Raw genomic sequence first — 17,710 nt, 5'->3', positions numbered from 1 at the left:
GACAACACGTTTACATGTTGTTTTCTATATGTTCTCTGACATTTATCCTAACGATATGAGGCGGTCTTTGTGGAGAAAAAGCTTGTTTAGTGGACTAACTTTGCACTTGAAGGGATGCCCGTTCACTTACGTTTTAACAGGTCTGACACTACTAATGCGCCCCAGCTGTATCTAGGCTAACGGCTAACATGCTAACTATTATTTCTATGTCACTAGTCACTTGAAACAAATTTAGGACGATAGGAGACGGGTTGAAATAAACCGAAATTTCCCTTTAAGGCCCAGACACATCAAACTATCATCAAAGTACTACTGGCAAAAAAGGCAGACTGTTGAGTCGCCTCATGTTGCCAAAAAGTTGCACTCAAACACATGGCAAAGACTGCAGCTAATGGCCAACTAGCACCTACATTCTGCACCTGCATAAGAGGAAATAACTATCCATTCAAGATGCTTGTTTGCCAGTTAGCACATTAACAACACAACCCAGCATTGAAATAATAAATGATATCTACCGTGAGCTAGCGAGCAATAACAAACAATTACAAACCATTTCTGCTAACGAGCTCAGTGACTAAAAAAATAAATAAATAAATATCGATATCAAACAACAGCTGACCGTTGACTGATGTTTCAAGGCCCTTTTACGTCCTCGTGTGGGACAAAATGCGTTTAGGTTAAAAAAACAACAACAACCAATAATATATTAGGCTACTCGATTTTTATTGCTCACAAATTCAGGCCAATATTGGCATCAGCCTCAGAAATCCATCATTAGTCAGGTTGTGATATAATCATGCAAGCAAATAAGCACACATTTGTCATTCTTCTATGGCAGAGGTTCTCAAACTGGAGGCTGGTACCCAGACAAGGGGGCTAAAAATAACAAATATCTGCTTCACAACATGCGGTTTTATTTTTTGTACTTTTGTACCTTTGCTTTTTTCCGACTGTAAAGATTAATGCTGCACAGTTCTACCTCTTCAATCTGCTGACAATAGCGCAAATAAAACAATCCGATAAGGAAAAGGGTTGGACGCCACCACTCTATAGATATAGAAAATGTTACAAAAGTCTTAACAGCTGAGATTTACCTTGTCTGCAGTGACAAGTGGCATCTCTCTGGGTCTGCTAAAGAGCACTGAGGCCGCCCAGAAAGGCAACACAAAGAAGGGGATGTTCCTCCAAAAGGCTGGTTGAATGTTTGATCCATATTTACCTGCACAAACAGACACATCAATAACAAAAAACAGACACAAACCCACTCAAATGATGTGATGAATCAAACGCAGGCAGCTCTCACCAATAACCACTCCTGGGATGTGAACAATTTGATGGGCGATTGCGGAGCCCGCCCACAGCAGCCCCAGGCTACGATAGGACTTCCTGCATGGACAGAAAATCAACAGCTCTCATTAGAGGGCTCAATGAACAGTGGATGGGTTTCTGATGGTGATGGTGATGCTGCAGCTTACCCTTTGAACATGCGGTGGATGATGGTGAAGAAGAGGGCCAAGTGAAAGATGCCCTCCCAGTAAGACATCATCACAGCATAGGCGGTACTTAGATGAGGCTCACCCTGAGGGGACGGCATCACATGATGAATTTTAATGGTGAACTGTTTATTTTAGGTTCATTCTTATATTTCAGGCTTCTACTAGAACATGTTTACATGCTTTAGTGTTACAAAAACACTTGTATTCACCCCCGGTCTGAAACACTCCACTATAGCGCCTGTCTCCTTAAGCCAACCTCCAAAAAAAGCCCAGTCTGCTCTGACTGGTCCACTGTTCTGGGTCTTCAATATCAGCACTCTCTGCATCTCTGCACTGTCATAGCAACCATTGTCATTGACTGTAAAGGAGAATAGCAGCACTTTCTATTGTGAAAAATCACCAATAAAAGCGTCTAAACTCAACTGGACATGTTTTGGCAGGAATATAGGATCCTAGTAGCATAGGCTCCCAGATAAAACAGGGGTTCTCAAAGTTTTGATGACTGAATGCCAATTTAGGGAGCCAGCATATGATGGTGGGTCACACAGCCATGGAGCACTTTTTTCCATGATGGCTTTGCCATCTTACTTCCACAAAACTGCAGAGTTGTCCCAAATTGCTAAATCAGGGTATATGCAGGAATCCTGAGGTTAATTTCAATACCTTTTAAAGACTTTTTTAAGACCTTCCAAAAAAAACCTTAAGACCTCATCGCCACTTCAAGCTGTCATTAGCAGCAACGCATCTTTAACTTACTAAACAGTTGTAGTTTGCAATTAAATCTATGGAGCACAAACATACAACAGAACTCAGATAAGATGAGAAGGATTTTTTATTGTCTTCTGCTCCTCTGTTTGGCGCCTGGAGGTGCGCCATCGCGTGATGTCACACAGGTACGCGCACGACCCCGAGTGGCAGTCCGAGTGTGCCTACCTACACATCGTTGTTTGTAATAGTCGCGAGGAGGAAAATAAATTATACATTCATGGATACTTTTTGTCAGAGCTTGAATGCCAAGAAAATTTAATACTACATAAAAATATAAAATCGCAATTAAGACTTTTTAATACTTTTTAAGGGCCTTAATTTTCCGACTTTTGATTCATCAACTTTTAATACTTTTTAAGACCCCGCGGGCACCCTGTAAATCAAGCTAACAGCACTAGCGCTGATGACCGAACGTAATTCCTGTGACAGTCATGGGATGCCACAAGTTGCCATGCAACCAAAGGCTTACCACAAGTTCAGCCGTAACCAAACAAATGCTTGTTAGGAGGGCACAGAAAACATGAAAAAGCATAAAAAGGTCCCCTTTAACTTATGACATTTAAAGGCCTGAAATCCATACCATCATTAAGAAGTCATCTGAGACGAGAGAGGAAAGGTGTAGCTCAGTGTGAGTCATTTTACCTTCTTCAGGTAGAAGCCCATGAAGCCAGAGATGAACCCATCATGCTCTAAAGCATTAATCAGGCCCACCGTGCAGGTGAAGCAAAACTCTGCAAACACTGCACAGATGCAAAGAGGCACAGTTAAAACACAAAACCTTCATATCACTGATGGATGTTGAAGTGTGTGTTTGTCTGGTTGTACCGTAGAATAAGGGGTCCACTTTCATCTTGTCTGGCACAGTGAAGGGGAGGAGGGCAAGAACTAATCCCAGGACGACTATTTCCATTCCCAGGATAGGAAGAGGTCTGAAAATAAAGGTGAGCGGTCATACATCAATTTGCATCAATTTTGAAGGAATTTCCATTTCTGACATTTTATTCATCAAGCGATTACGGAATTAATCCAGAAAATCAAAAATAATTAGTTTCAAAATGCTAGCCATGCTTTGATATAATTCAAAGTTGTTCATAGATTGCACTACTCTCCCACTGGACTTCAAATTATATTCAAAGATGTTTCACCCCTCTGTGTGAAATGTTCGAAAGATCAACAAACTCGGTCTCAATAATTCATGCAATGCCATGGACTGCAAACTTTTGGGGGCATTTATTTGCCTTTTTGGCTATGGCCTTTAAGATGGAGTTTCCCCCTGCCTCTAACCACACTATTTGGTCATCTCTCTGTCCACACTGCTAGCAAGAAAACTGATGCTTCAGTTTTGGAAATCTGAGAGGCTTGATATGTAGCTGAATGAATTAGATCATGATTTACATTTAGTGAAAATTAGATTCACCCTGTCAAACAGAGAGGGACTGCGTAAGAAAATCTGGCGACAGGTCGTTAGTTTGATTGAAGAATTAAAGTGAATGGATAATGGTTTAATAGGTCACTGTACCCTGGTGTCATATCAATACCCTGCCACTTGACACAATGACTTATGTGTAATCTTTTACCACCAATGCTCCATTTTGCTTTGTTTTATTTTTTTCTTTTGTTGCTGGTATGTTTATTTACTGTAGTTTTGTAAAATCCAACAAAGACAAAAAAATATAATAATCATTAGTTTCAGCCAATCTACAGTTTCCTCCCATGATCCATACTTAGATCAGTAAAAAGAGGTTGGGATGTTGATAACCATAGACACCATTTCATCAACTCCATAACCTAAAAGTTTCCACCATTTTCTTTTTGGAAAAATCTCAAAAGGGCCCAAACTGCTCTGCTCATTTGCAAAATCCCACCCACTCTCACTTAGACATCAAAGTCAAAGACTTTTCACTGACTTTAAGGTTTTCTTTGGTGAAATTCAGGTTCCCAGTTTTGTTAAACACAGGTCGAGTTCTGTACACCTTTCAAGATCTTAAGTAAAGAAACCATAGTGAAGTCATCACTTAGAAGTGCACTCTTAAGGGACCAACAAGAAACACTGATGAATTTGTGTGATAGTTACATTTTGAAACCCTCACACTCACTGCAGTTTACTTTCAAGAGTTCCTTAAATTCCCCAAACGTTATCCCGAAAGGATTAAATGATTCTTGTTTTCTGTGTTGGTTTAAGAATCTCAGCAGTGACTTTAAACGAGGTTACCTCGGGATAAACACGCCCTCGCTAAACCTCCTTTTCCCTCGGGCTGTGGGCCGCTTCATAAGCCTATTAATATCACCGTGCGATGCCTCCATACAGCAGGCCGAGATCAGAGTGAAATTATCAAGTCGGTGCATGGCAAGCACACTTACTCCTGAAGAGCTGGGATGTTGTTCATGGCGTACAAAATTCCAGGAGCGCAGAGAGACAGGATCAACACGCAGACTTCCACCGGCGGCCTCATTGTTGAAAAACGTGTTGTTTGACCTGTTTCTAGAAAGAAATGTCCGCTAAACGCTAAACACGCTTGGATGTGAAGCGAGGCATGTTAGAAGCCAGTGTCCTCTCCGCTGCCACCGAGGGAATGAGGTAATTAAAAGGAGTGTCACCTTCGATGCCTTTTGATCTGTGATGAAACATCTGCTGCTCCAATAAGTCTGCTATCTGATTGGTCTCAAAGTTCAGCTCAGGGCAGGTGTCGCGTCTAATGAGTGAGTTTAAAGGGAGAGCGGTGTAAAGTGCACAAAATTGACTCCTGGGTTGTGCGTAATGCGTAAAATACGCATTTGTCTTAATGAAAACAAGCACTTTGCTGTTATAGGTTGCAACTGATTGCTGCTAAACTGTCTGCTGTGCAGTTCCACATGGCACTGGGAAACCATTTAAACCATTCAACTGCTCATTCACCATTCAGTGTATGTTTGTACAGACTGCCACCTGGTGGAGGAGCGCAGTGCTGACCTTTATTTTCTTAAATGGCTTTTTTTTCAGGACACTGAATTTCACCTGTGTGCTTTGGCTTTCTAATTCCACCCAGTTTATACATTCTAGGTAAATGAGATGAGTGCGTAATGGGGAAAAAAAATCCCGTTCATGCTGCATATGTTGAAGTATTGTCTGGGCTCCTGTGGCCCCTGGGGTTCCATTAAGGAGCCATCTGTCCTGTTTGGCGTAAGATTAAGAACTCCTCCATCTGATGTCTCCAGTCTTGATTAGTTTCTGGATTATATCTAAGAGAGAGCATAAAGTTCAGAACAAAGATTATGTTTGTTTATCGGTCACTCGGGTTGTTTAAATCCTCTCCACCCACCCAATATTCAGGTAGGCCCAAAATGCCACGCTGAAAATTGAAACTCATGTTGGATGTGATGCATACAAAATGAGGAAAAGTGTTTTTTCCCACAAACTGACCAATTTGATTTTTGTGGACATGATTGACACTAAAAATGTCCTCTGTGTCGCTGTTTCTCAGTGACTTTTTTCCTTATTTCTCCCCTTTGCATCCTACTATTTTGTGGACTTAAATTGACTCTTGGTTTTTCTATATTTGATCAACTGGAAGTCTATTGTATTTTAATACTTTAAAATGTATCAAAAAATGTGTTGATTTGATTTGGTCCCCCCCAGTGTTGACTCCATGGCTACGGCCTTGTCTCGAGCAGTTTCTTTACAAAACACAGTTTCACACCACACTAAATTCTGCACACTGTAAAGAATGAACATATGCATTACGCAACAACATCTTATGGATGAACGTTTGTAAAGCAGGCCTTCATCTAATGCAACCTCATCTTCTGTAACAAAGCGGCTGAAGAGGATTATACTGCTGCTGCTACAGAAACTTAGTGGCCAGTGGAAAGAGAGAGTGGAGAGGGGTGGGAGTCCAGAGTAGAAGCGGACAGGGAGGTGATTAAAGCACAGAGACAACCTTTGGCCCACGCAGCAGACGCTCGGTTTTTTGAGGTGACACAGATTCTTAAAAAGAGTCCACCCAGTCTGCCACAATGCTGCACCCTTTAATCATCGGCATCATGACCGTCAACACCTCTCTAACCGTCGTTTATTGGGCCTTCCTCCTGAGCGATGCATACTTCAGTTGGCTTATGGAGCCAGAAGACAAACCCAAGAAGGTGGTCACCCCGGCCTGAGAGTCACAGCCGATATGGACTGACTGAAAGACGGGGCTTTTTTTGTTTTTGTTTGCTTAGGACTAGTTAGAACAAGTAGTTCAGCTTGTAGTCCTTTCTGTGGAGGCTGATTTTGCAATTGATCTGCTTCCTGTTTCACCTGGAGAAGACTTGGAAACCCTTCTCTTAACAAAATTTTTTCACTGAACTGAATGGATCCTGCAAGTGAATGAGAAAGGAGTCGTTCTTAAGGTAATTCCAGACATTTATCTAAAACTTTAGCAAAGGAAAATAATACATTGCTCATTTTTATTATCTTGTAGTATTCTCATAGTATTCTTGTAGTATTTGTGGCTGTGAATCAGCTGTTGAAACTGCACCACACTTGAGTGTCAACAGGTACTTCAGGTGATGCCAAATGAGCCCCTGTCTTCTGTTTTGCTGTCTGCTGACTCAGTTAAAAGGGGTTGCTGGTGACAGTGGTGACATGTGTCAGCCAAATCCTGTCATGGATTACTAAAGAACACCTTGACACTGACACAGACAGCCTGTGTCTCCTGACAGCCTCATCCCGAGACACATTCAGAGACCCCACGCTGCCTTTCTTGTCTCTTTTTCACCTGGGTCCCTTTTTTATGAGAAGATTTGATTTTCATTCAACTTTATCATCCTTTTAAATCTTTTTTTTTTCCTTATCTTTGTGCTTCCTCACAGCATGTCGAACGTCTTCTACTTCGGTCTGCACCCGGTCTCTTGGTTCATCCTCATTGCGAATATTGCTGTCACCTTAATAGAATGGCAATTTCTCATGTCTCAGTTTTGCAAAGTTCCTGAGCCACAAAAAGAAAATGAAACTAAACCATCTACATCCTGATGCTCTACCAAGAAGATCTGAGTGGATAAAAATGAAATTCTGGATTGCTGTTTGCCTGCCCACTTATTCAATGATGGTGGGTTTTTGTAGCAGCCACTGTGGTAAGCCTTTTTATTTGCATGACCTTAACTTTCTGTCATATGTTTGTGATTATTTACAGACCCGTCTGTGTAGGACACGTGCTAATTTGGAAGTCCTTTCATTCACAAGCCAAAGAGAAGAACTGAGGGGCCGTTACAGGTCTTAATAACAAGGTAAGGAATCTTTAAACTTCACGAAAACATCTTAAACTCCTTCATTTCATCAAAATTTGTTCCTTTTCATCTTTAAGATCATCTCAATATTTATATTAGAAAGTGGGCTGATCTGTTGTTCCTTATCAAATTTCATAAGTTACATTGGACGATGTTCAGTTTTCCTGTTGGTACATTTTGAAATATCACCATCTGTTCTGTTATCAAGCAAGAAATGAGCCATGAAAATAAAGTGTCATTTCAGTGAATTATGTGACAAGACATTTATAGAATATAAGAGGTGGACCGGCTGTGCTTAAGATGAATTCAAAGCAGGGGATATCCATGAAGTGATGCCAGCTTAAACCAGTGAGAAAGTGCATTTACTGTAACATATATCTATATATATAGAAATATATATCTGCAACATGGTCAGGGAGAACCATAAGCTTCTTTGCTGTATTACTGTCCACCTATCCTCGCTCATATCTCTAATCCCTACAGATGGAAAGCTGATATTGCTCTGTGACAGACTCAATCCTATTAACTCTGTCTGTCCTATATTCACCTCTCCTCCGTCTCACACTCCTCGCTCCCCTGGAAATTTGACCCAGGGCCCCTCTCCAAAACACTAGAAGGAGGAACGCTTGGATTTAAGTCTAGACGAAAGATTAGGAGAGTTGGCACACTTATGGTATCACATTTTTCTTGTCTGGTGAACTACTTTTTCTGAGGCACTGTTTTGTGACAGCGAGCCGTCACTCATAAGAAGCTGTGTTCTTATTTCTGAACCATCCTGACATTTCCATCTGTCATCGGTCCTGCCATTCTCCCCAGCTTCAGAAAATATAAAAATGTTTAAGATTTTCTTTTTACTCTCCTTCCTCGAATCTGATGCACCTTTATCACCTGTTTCCCAAGTTTTCACAGTGACGTTAAGGAGCTTGGATCTGCAACAAGGCAATAACACACCCAAAAAAAACAGCCAAAAAGGTTTCACCACCGTCCTTGAGCAGACCATCATATACAGACAGTATTAACCAAAGCCACCAAAGCAGCTATAACCATGAACCAACAACCAGTTGTGTCCTTAAACGCCTCAGGAGGAGCTCTTCTTATGAACCTCGCACCTGTGGGGTTTGGGCACCGACAGCTCCTCCAGCTGTCCTCCAGGAGAAAGGAGGAGGAGGCATATTTCGTCGACTACATACCGCCGGCGAGAGATGCTATAACTCTGCCGCGCAACGTAGTCTATGTCCTAGTCGGGGTGGTGTTGGTTATACTGGCCACTTACGCCATAGTGGGACATCTGATTAAAGATCTGATGCATGACCTAGCAGGTAACCCCTGGCTGGTGTCGTCTCCTTCCCGTCGTTGTCTCCACTCCAGTGTCTTTGAGTCCTTTTTCCTCCCTGAACTCATGGGCCAAGACTGCATCAGTGTCTTTCCCTTTTTTTCCCCTTGTGGGTGACCGTGTTATCTGATGACTCTCCTTTACTTTTACCCTGAGGTTTGTGTGCACAGCTCAACCTTCTCCACAGTTTCCTTTGTTGTACCATTAAAGGAATGTGTCACCCTCCAAATGACCATTTGTACGTCAGTTACTCACCCCTTAACATTGAATTCGTGAAGAAAACTTAGATTTTCTCACATGCATCCACGAAGAACGAAGAATTCAAATACGGACAAAATTCTATATGAATAGAAGTCAAAGAGGTTTGGATGTAACAACAGAAAAACTATACCAAAACTTTCGTTTACAAACTCTCCGACAACTTTTGCAGTATAATCCAAGTCTCATATTTATCCAGTCGTATGATCAGCACTTCCCAAATACATGCATTTTCGCTATAATGTTACTATTTACAACACTTACGCACAAACAGTCTCACACAGGGACAAGTGATAATAAACTTTATTTATATAGCACCTTTCAAAACACAGTTACAAAGTGCTGTACAATAAAACTAAAACAATTAAAACACAAGAAGAATAAAACAAATACTGTGTCATAAAATGTTATCTAGTAAAAGATAAAATAGGAAGGCCAAAGTTAAAATCAAGATAAGAAATGGTCATTAAAATCAGTAAGATAGCAATAAAATAGACAGACAGCTCAGATAAAGTCGGGATATGCTTTCCGACTCAGACAACTTTATAGTAGCACGCCTGCGCTGTTTATGCGGAAGTGTTTTAGCGAGTAAGGTTTTAGCGCAAATGCATGTTTGGGAAGTACTGAGCATAAGACTGGATAAATGAGACTTACTTAATGAGATTATACTACACGAGTCGTGTGAGAGTTTGTAAACGGATTTTTTGATGTAGTTTTGCTGTTGTTAAATGTGGACCCCTATGATTTCAATTCATCAAGAATTCCCCCAGTTTTTGGATTCTTCGCTCACTGCGAGGCGTGCAAGAAAAACAATGTTTTCTTCATGAATTCAAGGTAACATGTAGTGAGTAACTGATATACAAATAGTCATTTGGGTGGGGTGAAGTTTGCCTTTAAGATGATTTCCAAGAAATAAAATCTGAGTGAAGGACTGCTGCTAAAGTAACACTTTAAAGGGGCACTCTTGCCATTTTCTACTGCACTTCCACAAAGTTAGGAGGTCAAGATATCCAGAAACACTGAATCCTTTATATGCAACTCATTGAATTTGAAGACACAATTTATGACATCATCAGGGTAACTGGAGTGCTCCCTTCAGAGCAACAGATAATTGTATAACTTCTTCACAGGCTCCATGAGGAGTAATCTGAACTTCATATGTACAATTTGTGGAATGCCCCTTTAAAAGACACTCAGAAATCACAGAAAATCATTTCATTCTCACAAGTTTGTTTTTTTTCCTCTCTGCTCTATTTCACCTCACAGACTGGATTCTTGGCCCCAAACCAGTGGAGGATGATTCAGAGGAAGGGAGAGCAGAAATAGAAGAAGAGCGGCGGCTGAGCATTTGCAGTAAGCTGATGGAGAAAGACATGCTGATGATGGAGAAGGAAAAGGACGGCCCGCTGCCCGGTTTCTACTGGTTAGACGGAGGCTGCCACCGCCCATCCACCCCTCCTCCTCCTCTGAAAAGCGCCATGGCTTCATCATACCCTGGAGAAAAAAGGATATCTACTCATAGTGTGACCTTCGCCAGCCCCGTGACCCCTTACGCCACTTCCCTTTGAGTTTTCACTTTGTCACAGCAGTGGTTCAGATCAGTTTTTGTCACGTCATATCTTAGTGTTGTCTCTTTGCTGTAGTGACGCGTAAGCTAAAGCATTTTTTTTTTGTTTTATTTAAAACATGTTATAGTTTGTACTCATTTTGCTAAGATTACTTATTAAAGATGGATGTAAACATGGCTTTTATTGTCAGTCATTCCAAATACAGTGCTCTATATTGTTGTAGGCTGCAAAGAATGTAAATTATGAACCATGTAAACTTCAAAGCTGTAAAAATACACATTTTATTTCAATTGCTGACATATAAATCCAAAGACTGTATAACTTGAAATCACTTTCCAATTAAAATGTTAAATTTCCTGAAAAAAGTTTAGTAAAACTACAGATGAATTGCAGTTTCTGTGCATTTTTTTTCACCGACCAGTCAAACTGTCCTGTTCTGGTGTTGGACTAAGCTTCTCTCCAGTAAACAACTGAATAATACAAGAGTGCTGTCGTGTCTTATCTGTGTCCTTTAATCCATCTTACCTTCCTCTAATACCTGGATATACCTGGGCCAATGACCTTATTTGTCAATGCTGAGGATTACTGTACATTAGCCATATTAAATACTGTTTGATAATGTCATCAGCAGAAATTGATAGGTAGATAGGTAGATAGATAGATAGATAGATAGATAGATAGATAGATAGATAGATAGACAGACAGACAGACAGACAGACAGACAGACAGATAGATTTGAATGTCTTCCTTTGCATCAGGTAAATTCTCTCTGCCTCATTAGTAAACTGCTCGCAGCATCATTCCTCTGACCTTGAGTACCTCAAGCTGCTGCAGCTAATCTAGTTTCCATCTGCGTAGCTCCACAGGCGGACAGATAGGGAGTTTGAACAGGGAGCCCAAATAAAGAACTTGTCAGGGTGAGAGATATAGTTGTACTTTTAATTTAAGTCTTACTTGCTCAGTGTGGCCAGGAGTGTGAAGACGCCTGGTGAATTGAAGGACCGCTGCCTGCTTCTTGGCTGTATGTAGAAGTTTTTTCATTCACATTGTGGCTGTTGAACTTTTGTTGGAAGCATATTTATTGTGTTACATTATGAAACAATGTGGTTGTATCTGCAGAAATATATATTTGATTTTAAAGTTTGAGAGTTTCCTTCTGATCTCTTTGTGATTTGCATACAAAGATGTGAAAGATGAAACCTTTGTGCCGCCTCATTTCGATACAGCGATGACTCTGAGATATTAAGTGGATTCCCAGGCTGACAGCAGCTTTGAAGACTCTCAGACAGCAATGGAGGTGACGGAGGACAGCTTACATGTTCGTTTCAAGGAAGACGATGGGACGGTGTTGTTTGAGAGCTACATACCCCCATCTCGGGATGCTGTCCACCTGCCTACCTATGTCCTTTACCTGATCATGGCGGTCTTTGTCGTGTTGGGTGTTCTCTACGCCATCATCGGTCACCTCATCAAGGACCTCATCCATGACTTTGCAGGTTTGTTACCAGACTGCATCCATAATTATGTTTTCATTGGTGTCTAATCACCTGAAACTAAGAATTGATGTGTTTTTCTTGGTTTAGAATGAGCCCTTTATAGCTACATTGGGAGTGGATCCTCTGTACAGATGTAAAGAGATCTGGATACAGTGTTCGAGGCAGGGCCCTGCTCATTCCTATAAAAATTGCTTAGGTTTGCATGAAACTAAGAAAAAATTTGACTTCACAGGTATAAATTTACCCAGATATCCCATATCTTAGGGCCCATAGAGCAAGAGCACTAGCGACTAACTTCAGGTTTAGCACTCCGCTAACTTTTATAGGGATAAAATTATTGAATTTTCCAGCTCTTCTAGACTTTCAAATGTTATCGGACCAAATGGATCAAATCCTGATAGTAAAACAAGTCATTTCACAGCAGTTGTGACGCTCAAAAAAGGTATCCACTGATTTACAGGCATATCTTTCACAATGTGAGTCTATGGAAAAGTCATTTTGGGCCACATGGCATCATGTGACGGACCTGAAAGTTTTAATTCCATGTTTTTGTCAACATATGTCAAATTGAGCCCACGATGTTGCACCGCCATTTCTACAGCAGGCCTAGTCTCGCTCACCAGAATCTCAAGAAAAGAAAGGTCTGGCTGGGCCGACTCTCACTTTAAGATTGGAGAAAAAAAACGCCCCAGCTGCTTGTATTTCTTTCAACCAATCACAATCGTTCGTTGGCCATAGCAACGGTGCGCTTGCAAAAATATTGCCAGGGTCGTTGGCCATAGCAACGGTGCGCTTGCAAAAATATTGCCAGGGGGAAATATCGGCTACAGGACGCAAACCATGGCAGAAAAATGGCTACATCCCCACAAGATCAAACACCGCAAAAGTTAGTAAAGGACGTGTTGAAAACTGCAACCGGAGGTGGTAGGGCGGGACTTCAGCAGGTGGCTCGTTCCGCCCAATGAGAGGCTGATCTATGCAGCGAACTTCCGCCCACTCAGACTACAGCAGGCCCAAACGGACAAATGATACACTGGCTGTAGAGAAACCTTTTTGCCTTTTTACATTACCTGAAGGCCACCATAGGTTTCCCTACATGCTTTGAAAGATAGGTGATAGGTGAGGTTCATTTGTTTGATATTTGCAACCTCATCTCTAGATGTCACTAAATCATAAAACTGCTCCTTTAAAACAGAAGTGCGTGTCTCCACTATTAAATTTCATCACTCACAGCTTTTCTTTTGAATCCACTCTGTTCCTTCTGCCCTCTCTTTCTGTTTTCCAGATTGGGTGTTAGGGGAGCAACCTGAGGAGGTGGTGGTGAATTACTGTGAGGCCAAGGATAAGTTCATGGCAGACTGGTGCCCAGAAACCTCCCCTGAACTCGAGGCGATGGCCCGGGCTGAGGAGAACAAGGTGATTGACAGGGACTTCATGAAGGCCCCCGCCATCTGGGTCATCTCTGAACCTCGGGGGAGCAAGTCGGGACCCCGTGTGGTCTTTGAGAGGAGGTCTTAGGAGAAAGAAGATGACATCAGATTGTAGACTTGATGTTGATGAAGATCATCTGAACTGACATGACTGAGAGGTGAAGTGAATGGCTGTAATGAAGCATTACTGTGTACGGCTGAAGATGTGCTGCCATATTGTGGACACGGGGGGGATCTCTTGCTGGAAGTGCCCAATGCTTGAGTGCACAGTTGTCCTATGAGGACATCTAGTGTCTGTTGAGGTCACTGCAGCTGATGATGACGTTAGCACAAGTTTGTCTGACATCAAAATGGAACTAAAAAACTATAATATGCCTTAAGAGATTACTTAAAAAGCTTAAGATACTATTTTTTCTGGGATGATCGAAGAGAGAAAATGTAAATATTTATTTCTCTGTAGTGCATCTATTAGAGGTGTCAATCTAAAGTCAAGTGTATCAAGAGTACATGTTAAATGACATGCAGAGTAGCATAATTTTAATAAACACAAGTGGAATATAACATCTTTGGATCATTTTTGAATGTTAAATTTCCTTGTTACCAGTGTATTCATTTATATTAAAGCTCTATGTACTCAGAAGTGAGGTGGTAGTCCATGTATCTAGAGGTATATAAACAAGGAAAACTATAACTGTCCACTTGAAAATGTTTCATATTGATTAAATAATTATATTGGAATGTATGCAAAACATAAATCTATGGCATCTACAGCGGCCCAACTTACTGTTGTTATACTAACATTAGTGAGTGTCAGATAGCCATGACATTAAAGTATGACGTTGACGTATGACGACGAAAAATAAACGATCAAAAATACCACTAATAATAAATCAGTAATATACAATATACCAAATACAGAAATTATGGCATGTGAAATGAAAAACATAGGATGATTTATATCAAATTTATGACACACAAAAATGTGAACAACCTCCATCTTGTATCAAAAAGTAAACCCAAGCATCTCTGAACAATTCTGTTTAAATTGACACTAGAGGCATTAAAATGGTCTGCAACCACAGTACTTTAGCTGACATAACAAAGAACACATATTTCTGCTCAGATTCAGAGGCACCATCACCATGACAAATATCTTACTCTGACCTTAACCACGCTAAACGTAACACAACTCTTAAAGGGTCAGTTCATCCAAATATAAAAGGCATATTTTCTAATTTACACCTGTATTAACAAGTATCTGAATTTTCCTATATATAGATACAATATGAAAGTTAACTTATAGTTTGTTCTCCACCTTTAATTATTGCATAAGGAGGAATCAGCAAGTTCAGTAATTACCTGCACTCACAAAGGTCAAAGCTTGGGTTGAACTTACAGCACTAACACACATAAGGTGAAGTCTACCACAGCTCCAGGAGAGGGCGCCATGGTAAAAAATATCCCCATAGGCTACATACCACCACACCTATACTGTCCAGTCAGCACATGGAAAAAGTTATTCTTCTAACAGAGGTCTTTTCATTTCAAGCCAAACTGTGATTTTTTCCCCTAACCCTAACCAAGAAAGGACTTCCTGACAGAGTGCCCTGAAGGCAAATTTCTTGGACCAGCACATAGGGCCTACTGTCAAAGAAGGCTGATGTGAATGTGATGGTTTCAGAGGGGACAAGAAACCAGGCTTCCAGTAAAGAAAGAAATGTGAAGCAGAACCTCTTTGCTCTGATATTTTTGTACTTTTATTAGCTCACAGTAATGATTTTTCCTCCTTCAGGCACATGTGTGCTGCCTCATGCCCGGCTGAGGACTCCCTCTGCTCATCCAAAACTCTTTCTGTTGCATCTGTTTTATTTCCAGGGGAAATTACACTCTGGTTCTGTTGCCTTTAAAGGGACAGTTCACCCCCAAATCAAAAACACATATTTTTCCTCTTACCTGTAGTGCTGTTTGTCAGTCTAGGTTGTTTTGGTGTGGGTTGTAGAGTGTTGTAGGCTGTAGAGATGTCTGCTCTCTCTGGAATATAATGGAATTAAATGGCACTGTAACCAGCTCATGATTTCTGGAAAGAGACATTGCTGTTTAGTTTCTCAAATGTATTTTATTGCACTTTGAGCACCACATTATACTGGAGAGAAGGCAGACATCTCGTTGGCTGATATCTCCAACACCAGACAATCTAGACTGATAAATAGCACCACAGGTAACGAGGGTGAGGGTGGGCTGAACTGTCCCTCTAACTAGACATACCAAAGCTGTGTCCCTCTTCACATACTCATCCTGTTACTGACTGCTAAAGCAAACAATGACATAATCTCATTAACTCTGTTCCTCCCAATCCCACTACTCTCTCTGAGCAGAACCCCAGAGTCAGTTTGCAAATAGATAAGACAATCAGCAGTCAATGCAGCTTGGTATAAATAAAGCCTGAGTGGGATCTCACAGAACTTTACGGTGTCTAGATGAATGTTTTCACTGGGGAAAGATGTTTGGTTTCAGTAAAATGCATTCTTAAAACATGAGTGTAGTCCTTTTGTTTTTGGGGAAAAAAAATCAAGTCCAGACAATAATTTTGAAAGATGTAGAAAAGCAAAGTTAGTGTTGAAACACGTTTCCAAGCATGTTGCAATAATTTTGTGAAGTATGTAGAGGAGAGATCATGCCACGGGATTTAAATGTTCTGCAATCTTACAAGACTTTTCTGTTTGCAAGTAGAACAAATGCTACTGTTCTCAGATGTCAGTGGTGTTTATAAATTGTGTCCTTGTCCTCAAGTATAATTTTGTGTACTTTCCATTTGCCATTTCGGTTACTTTATAGGCCACTTGTGCTACTACATTTAACATGGAAATACTGCATTTAACCTCACTTCCACCAGCTTTTGAAATGCTTCTCACACGTTAAATCATCCATAATAAAATCAAATACATCAAAAAATAATGCTGTCAGGAGCAATTCGGCTTTAACTTTGGATACTTCAGGTACGTTTTACTTGATAATACCTCCCTACTTTTACATGCATGACTATTAAAATACTATTTTTATGGTGTGGTATTGCTGCTTCTATGTACTAGATCTAAACACTTCTTCCACTACTGCTGTGCTGAATGCTTATGTATCATGTTTGTATCTGAATGATGTATTAAGCTTCTGGAAATTGCAATTTATTGAGATCCACCCAGAGAAAATGGAAGAATGTGGACATTTTACTAAGATCTCTGTCACAGTTGAGTCTAGAAATACATGAAGAAGAGCACTATAATAAAAGTATATGTGCTGTGTAATGAGCAGGACTACATGATAACTGTTTAATGCTCTCTCTCAGTGAAAACTGGACTTTTATTTTCAAAAAATCAGTTATTTTCAATTAAATTAGGGAATAATCAGATGATTATTTTGAGGGATGCATCCTTAGAGAGCATCTTTATTTTCAAACAGCATACTCTTCCTCTCAGCTCATCTGGTGGTGGGCTGGTTGAACAGCAGGGGCTCTGCTCTGTGGGATGGGGCTCTGTACCATCCCTGCTTTCATTTCTCAGGGCGCGCATCCACTCACACACACACACACACACACACACACCCTCCAAACCTGAGCGGTGTGCTGCGCGTCGACCGCGCACATTGACATGTTCCTGTGTGGTTTTGTTTTATCTCAAACTGAATAATGGACGGATGATTTGAAGGCTCACCGGCATGGATGCCCGTTGACTGAAGGAGCAGGCTTTATGGATTGGAGCTCATCGTCGCCGGAGCAAATCTGGGGAGAGTCTGAGAGGTGAGGCGGCGTTTGGCTGATTGTGTGCGGGGGGACACCGCAGCGGAAGACAACAGCGCTCATTGGATATTTTAACAAAACACGACCCGAGCTTATAAACCGCTGTTTGGGCGAATTAAACACTCATTTCGCTTTATTTGCCGTTTTTTTCGATCATATGTTGTTTTCAGTCTCCTATAATAAAGCAGTCGAGCATCCTCCGGTGTAATAAAGGCCGTGGCTGTGTCACATACAGTAGCCATCTGCATGCTTTATCTATTGAGGCCACTGGCGATACAAATTTTGACTTTGATTGCCATATTGCATTAGATATCTGCATTGTTCCAA

General features: G+C 40.9%; 3 protein-coding genes across 8 annotated transcripts in view; 2 read left to right on the top strand and 1 right to left on the bottom strand.

The window, feature by feature from the left end:
* tm6sf2a (transmembrane 6 superfamily member 2a) overlaps positions 1-4,923 on the bottom strand; it is a 7,637-nt gene extending 2,714 nt beyond the window's left edge. The window contains exons 1-6 of the mRNA XM_050074905.1: positions 4,626-4,923; positions 3,090-3,193; positions 2,907-3,004; positions 1,476-1,579; positions 1,304-1,386; positions 1,095-1,219 (exon numbers count right to left, since the gene is read on the bottom strand). Coding sequence (XP_049930862.1) covers positions 1,095-1,219; positions 1,304-1,386; positions 1,476-1,579; positions 2,907-3,004; positions 3,090-3,193; positions 4,626-4,717 — 606 coding nt within the window. The 5' untranslated portion in view covers positions 4,718-4,923. The remainder of the gene's footprint in view (positions 1-1,094; positions 1,220-1,303; positions 1,387-1,475; positions 1,580-2,906; positions 3,005-3,089; positions 3,194-4,625) is intronic.
* LOC126409036 (small integral membrane protein 44) lies at positions 4,701-11,142 on the top strand. 6 transcript variants are annotated; one of them, XM_050074912.1, is made up of 4 exons: positions 4,701-4,842; positions 7,415-7,508; positions 8,409-8,827; positions 10,366-11,142. In XM_050074912.1, exons 3-4 carry the CDS (start codon positions 8,554-8,556, stop codon positions 10,665-10,667), a joined length of 576 nt encoding a protein of 191 aa, XP_049930869.1. In that variant the 5' UTR covers positions 4,701-4,842; positions 7,415-7,508; positions 8,409-8,553; the 3' UTR covers positions 10,668-11,142. The 6 variants fall into 6 exon arrangements, 3 of the variants coding, with proteins under 3 accessions (XP_049930869.1, XP_049930868.1, XP_049930870.1); XM_050074911.1 differs by lacking the exon at positions 4,701-4,842 and adding an exon at positions 5,807-6,632; XM_050074913.1 differs by lacking the exon at positions 4,701-4,842 and adding an exon at positions 6,710-7,330.
* Positions 11,143-17,163: 6,021 nt separating this feature from the next.
* Positions 17,164-17,710, top strand: part of LOC126409026 (myomegalin-like) — a 63,050-nt gene continuing 62,503 nt past the window's right edge. Inside the window, exon 1 of the mRNA XM_050074892.1 lies at positions 17,164-17,383. Within this exon, the coding sequence (XP_049930849.1) occupies positions 17,334-17,383 (50 nt within the window). The 5' untranslated portion in view covers positions 17,164-17,333. The remainder of the gene's footprint in view (positions 17,384-17,710) is intronic.

This window comes from Epinephelus moara, chromosome 21, assembly GCF_006386435.1.
Source record: "Epinephelus moara isolate mb chromosome 21, YSFRI_EMoa_1.0, whole genome shotgun sequence".
Taxonomy (NCBI): domain Eukaryota; kingdom Metazoa; phylum Chordata; class Actinopteri; order Perciformes; family Serranidae; genus Epinephelus; species Epinephelus moara.
Note: the sequence above shows the minus strand (reverse complement) of the source record. Positions and strands in the feature narration are given on the sequence as shown.

What these genes read in the sequence shown, in the direction of transcription:
- LOC126409036 (XM_050074912.1), top strand. Translation starts at nt 8,554, where the DNA reads ATGAACCAACAACCAGTTGTGTCCTTAAACGCCTCAGGAGGAGCTCTT. An exon ending in TCTGATGCATGACCTAGCAG is followed by an intron (nt 8,828 to 10,365) that starts GTAACCCCTGGC and finishes TTCACCTCACAG; the next exon opens with ACTGGATTCTTGGCCCCAAA.